General features: G+C 38.1%; 1 protein-coding gene across 1 annotated transcript; it reads left to right on the top strand.

The window, feature by feature from the left end:
* Positions 1–464: 464 nt before the first annotated feature.
* On the top strand, positions 465–4,092 carry LOC140009889 (uncharacterized). The gene is made up of 2 exons (XM_072056224.1): positions 465–990; positions 4,016–4,092. The coding sequence occupies exons 1-2, from the start codon at positions 465–467 to the stop codon at positions 4,090–4,092; spliced, it is 603 nt and encodes a 200-aa protein (XP_071912325.1).
* Positions 4,093–4,675: the final 583 nt, after the last annotated feature.

Raw genomic sequence — 4,675 nt, 5'->3', positions numbered from 1 at the left:
GGATAGATTGACCAAATCGGCTCATTTTCTGCCGATTAGTATGAAGTACCCGTTGGAGAAGTTAGCTAAGTTATACTTGGATGAGATTATCAGGTTACACGAAATACCTGTAAGTATTGTGTACAATAGAGACCCTAGGTTTGTTTCGAGATTCTGCCAAAAGATACAAGAAGTGCTGGGGACTAAATTGAATTTTAGTACTACTTACCATCCCCAAACAGATGGACAGTCTGAGAGGACGATTCAGACGCTCGAGGACATGTTAAGAATTTGTGCTTTGAATTTTGGGGAGAGTTGGAGTAAGTATTTGACATTGGTGGATTTTGCTTATAACAATAGTTTTCATTCTTCAATTCAAATGGTCCCGTACGAAGCACTTTATGGTCGGAAGTGTAGATTTTCGATTTGTTGGGATGAAGTAGGTGAACGAAAGATCTTAGACCCGACTACAATGCCTTGGATTGATGAGGCATGAAAAAGTGAAGTTGGTACGCCAGAGGATTCAAACCGCACAAAGTCGTCAGAAGAGTTATGCAGATAACCGAAGGAAGGATTTAGAATTTGCGGTTAGAGATCGAGTCTTTCTTAAGATTACTCCTCTGAAAGCAAGTTTGATGGCAGGTAGAGGAAAGAACTTACAATCGAGATTTGTAGGACCTTATAAGGTTATCCAACGCGTGGAAAATGTAGCGTATAAGTTGGAATTGCCACCGAGTTTATCTCGGATTCACAATGTTTTTCACGTGTCCATGCTCAAGAAATATCACATAGACCCTTCTCATATCCTACAACCGGAAGATATTGAAATTGATGAGACGCTGACCTATGAGGAGAAACCGATCAAGTTTCTAGATCGTAAGGTGAAAGAATTGAGGAACAAGCGGATTCCGTTGGTGAAAGTTCTCTGGAGGAACCATGGACTTGAGGAAGCAACCTGGGAAGTTGAAGAAGAAATTCGAGGAAAATATCCAAACCTGTTCTCAAATCAAGGTATAATTTCGAGGACAAAATTTTCTTAAGGGGGAGAGGATGTGAGGACCAAAAAATTTACTTATTTTAAACTCATATTATTGGCTTATTTAAATATTTATCCACACATTTTTTCCGAATAATTTATTTCAACCTTTTTAGAACCATTTACATGGAACTATGACTTGCATATATTTTTAAAATGTCCCGTTAATAAATTTAATTTTTGGAACCTCGTTTAGCGAAATTTAGTGAATATGCGTTTGGAAGCAATATTCGATTTGAAAGTACAGTGACCTTGGAGATTTGAGAACTCATGCGTTAGTCTTAAAATAGTTATTTTATGATTAATTACCCTAGTATTGGTTATTTATATCATTGTTACAAGAATTTCTTAGAAATTGCACTTTATCGCGCGCGAGTCGAAAGTTCACGTTTTCACGCGCGCGACTAATTGAAGGACATTAGAAATTTATTTTAGACTACTAACAGTAAATAATAATAGTGTTAAAGGAAGTGCATTAGAGGTTTAGTGCACAACTGAAACAAACCCGAGAGAAAACGGACACGAAACGCACGCGCGGGAAACACTATTCAAAGTTGACTTTTGCTTAAATTTGAACCACCAATCATCAAGCTTCTCCAAGAAGCCTCTTTGATCAGCCTTTTCTCTCTCTTTTCATCCTCAAGGGCCTGCCATCCTCAAGCAAAGAAGAAGGAGAAGAGTCTCTCTTCATTTCACCTCATTTGAGCTTCCATTTCACTCCAAATTTCTCACACAAACTCACAAACACTTGGAGATTCACTTGCCCTTGGTGGAGGACCTCATTCTTGCCGGTTTTTCTTAGGAGTTTTGGGACAAAAATTTCTGATTTTACACAAAGGAGTAGAAGGTAATCATCGGGTCACTTAATCTTAGTTCTAGTTGGTTAAATTTTGCTAAGAAGCTTGTAGCTTCATGGTTATTGTTGTGGATTGAGTTTAAATGTTGGAGTGGGCTCTATGAAATCCCACAATGTATATATTGGACTGATATGGTGATTATGAGTGTTGTTGGTGTTAATTATGTATTAATCAAGTGGATATAAGTTGGAAAAGTGAAAGGAAAACCAAAGGAAGATTGTATAGGAAGAGGCCGAATTCTGCCCTATTTTTCTCGAAGATTTAATCTGAAATTTTGATACTCAAATGACCTTGAATCTAATGTAGATATGTTGTGTAGGATGTGTGGAAGTTTCCACCAAAAATCATGTGAATTTGTTGGGTAAAAGTTGAAATTTCGAAATGGTACAAATCTAGAAAACTGTGTTCGAGTGTTCTGGACAGAGTATTTTTGAACGATCATAACTCTCTGCTCGGATGTCGAAATCAAGTCCCATTTATGGCATTTGAAAATAGACATCCGTAGTTTTTTAATGGTATATCATGCTCCTTTTAATTCGAAGTGAGTCATCTGTAGTGACTGATCAAAGTCGACCGCCCTGTTCTGTCAGTGCAACCGAGAAAATTGTAGAAGCTGCAACTTTTGGCTCCATTTTCTCTTACTTGCCAACTGAATTTCAAAACGACTTCTTTTGATGAAATGTACCCAGTTGAATGTAACGTCCGACACCACCAACCATGTTCGATTTCAAGTTGAATTGAGTGAGATATAGTCCAATTCCTGAACTGTACCGAATCTGGAAAACCCTAATTTTGGCTAGCCGAATGGCCTAGCTTGACTTGGGACTTGTTGTTTTGAAATTTTTGATACCAATCACCTACCAAATGTATATTAGATGTTTTTTAGACCTTTTTTTCGAAAATGAGTCAGATTTGAGTTGATTTCATTGGACCAAATGTTTGAAAGAGAAAACGGAAGCAAGAAAACAGATTTTCTTTGGAAATTCCTTAAACTTTGGTAGTTTTGTTAACTACCTTTCCATGTGAATTTTAAAATGAAATTTGATGGAGGAGTAGTCCTCCTATATAAGTTGAATTGTACCAATTTTGGTCTCATTCTAAGACTGTTTTGATATACAAACAAGATACTGAAGTTGTCCTTCCAAATCTGGAAAATGGACCGAACAGTCCTTAATTTTAACCAATTTTGAGCTGCTATATCTTGACGCTCAAAACTCCAATTCTAGTTTTGCTTATTTTGTTTTAAACCTTGATTGGAATTCTAATTGAGGTACAAATTTCAGAGGCTAGTTCACTTTCTGTGAATTTTGCCGAATTTTCAAAGTTTGTCGGAAACCAAGATTGAAACTGTTTTGTAGTGCGAATCAGCCACTTTAAGCTGAAATTTGACAGTTTTTCATTTAGAATCTTGAAAAAAGTGTCTTCTAGGAACTTTTAGTACTTTAAAACTAGTTTTCAACGGTGCCAAGTTTTTCAATTTTGGACCTACAGAGTGTAAGATACGATTTTTCAAATATTGCTCCTTAAAACTGAAATTTTTGAGCTTGAAGGGAATTGAATTTTTAGAAACTCTTCACTACCTTCGCTATTGAATGACCGTTTTAAACTTGATTTCTTGAGGGAAAACAGTTTTTCCTTCCGTTGTTAAACGCCACTTTTGAACCTTGAATTTTGAGCAATAAGGCTCTCTTTCATGATATTTTCTTAGATTGTACAAGTGTACAATCTCCCTTGTTAATAAGGGATTTATAAGTGATAGTGAGTGATAGTTAATTATTATTTGTTCAGGCACTCAAGGGAACCTTCAAGAGGATCTCACAGTGGACGCCTAAACCCTCATTTGGGCACTACTTCCTTGTTTTTGATTGGTGAGTGTCAAGTATGTGTATAAGTGTTACGTGCTTAATTGTTATTAGTGATTGGGATAGAGAGCAGACCCCCTGGACTTGAGTTAATTTCACCCGTGAGTTTAATGAGAAGTACTTACAGCCACTTGTTCAAGAAAGGCAGGAGGATGAGTTTATACGATTGCGTCAAGGAACTATGAGTGTGGCGGAGTACGAGACGCAGTTTACCAAACTCTCTCATTTTACTCGGGATTTAGTATTGACAGACTAAAAGAGAATTCGTCTGTTTGTCCAAGGCTTGAATGTGGAGATTCAAGAGACACTGGCAGCTGCTCAATTGGAGACATATAGTCAAGTTATTGAAAAAGCATAGAGAATTGAAAATACTAAGAGTTAGGTAAAGGCTTTTCATGATAGGAAAGGAAGACAACCTGACACAAGCAGTTATATTGATGGACAGAGCTCGAGGAGCGAGTCACCATCTAAGATGGGCCGAGGAGTAGGTGGTCCACGATCAGCAAGGATCCCGAATCAAGAAAATTTTGAGAAAGGTCAGGTAGGGAGAGAGACTCAGAAGGGTACCTCACGTGGAGGTCCGACATCAGAACCCAGAATGACATGTAGGTTTTGTGGGGCTGCTAACCACATGGAAGATAATTGTTGGAAGAAAGGGAAAGATCGGAAATGCTACCGATGTGGTAGTGCTGAGCACCTGATTGCTCAGTGCCCTCACCTGTCAAAAGAAGAAAATTTGCCAAGGGTAGAAGGGAACACTTCTAAGCCGACCAATGCAGCGAGTAATCGACTGAAAGTGCTAGCAAGGGTCTATGCAATGGGATATCAAGAGGTGACGGACCTATTGGCAGTCATCGAAGGTACACTCCTTATCTTCCATCGTATTGAGGTTTCTTTCTAATCGTTTTGAACGATTACTAGCATTAAGGCCTAGTGCAACG

Source organism: Coffea arabica, chromosome 6e (genome assembly GCF_036785885.1).
Source record: "Coffea arabica cultivar ET-39 chromosome 6e, Coffea Arabica ET-39 HiFi, whole genome shotgun sequence".
NCBI classification, from domain to species: Eukaryota; Viridiplantae; Streptophyta; class Magnoliopsida; order Gentianales; family Rubiaceae; genus Coffea; species Coffea arabica.
This window is presented reverse-complemented; position numbering and strand designations above follow the sequence as displayed.

Coding starts and splice junctions, on each gene's coding strand:
- LOC140009889 (XM_072056224.1), top strand. CDS start 465: ATGAGGCATGAAAAAGTGAAGTTGGTACGCCAGAGGATTCAAACCGCA. Junction 991..4,015: donor AAACCTGTTCTCAAATCAAG/GTATAATTTCGA, acceptor TGTTTGTCCAAG/GCTTGAATGTGGAGATTCAA.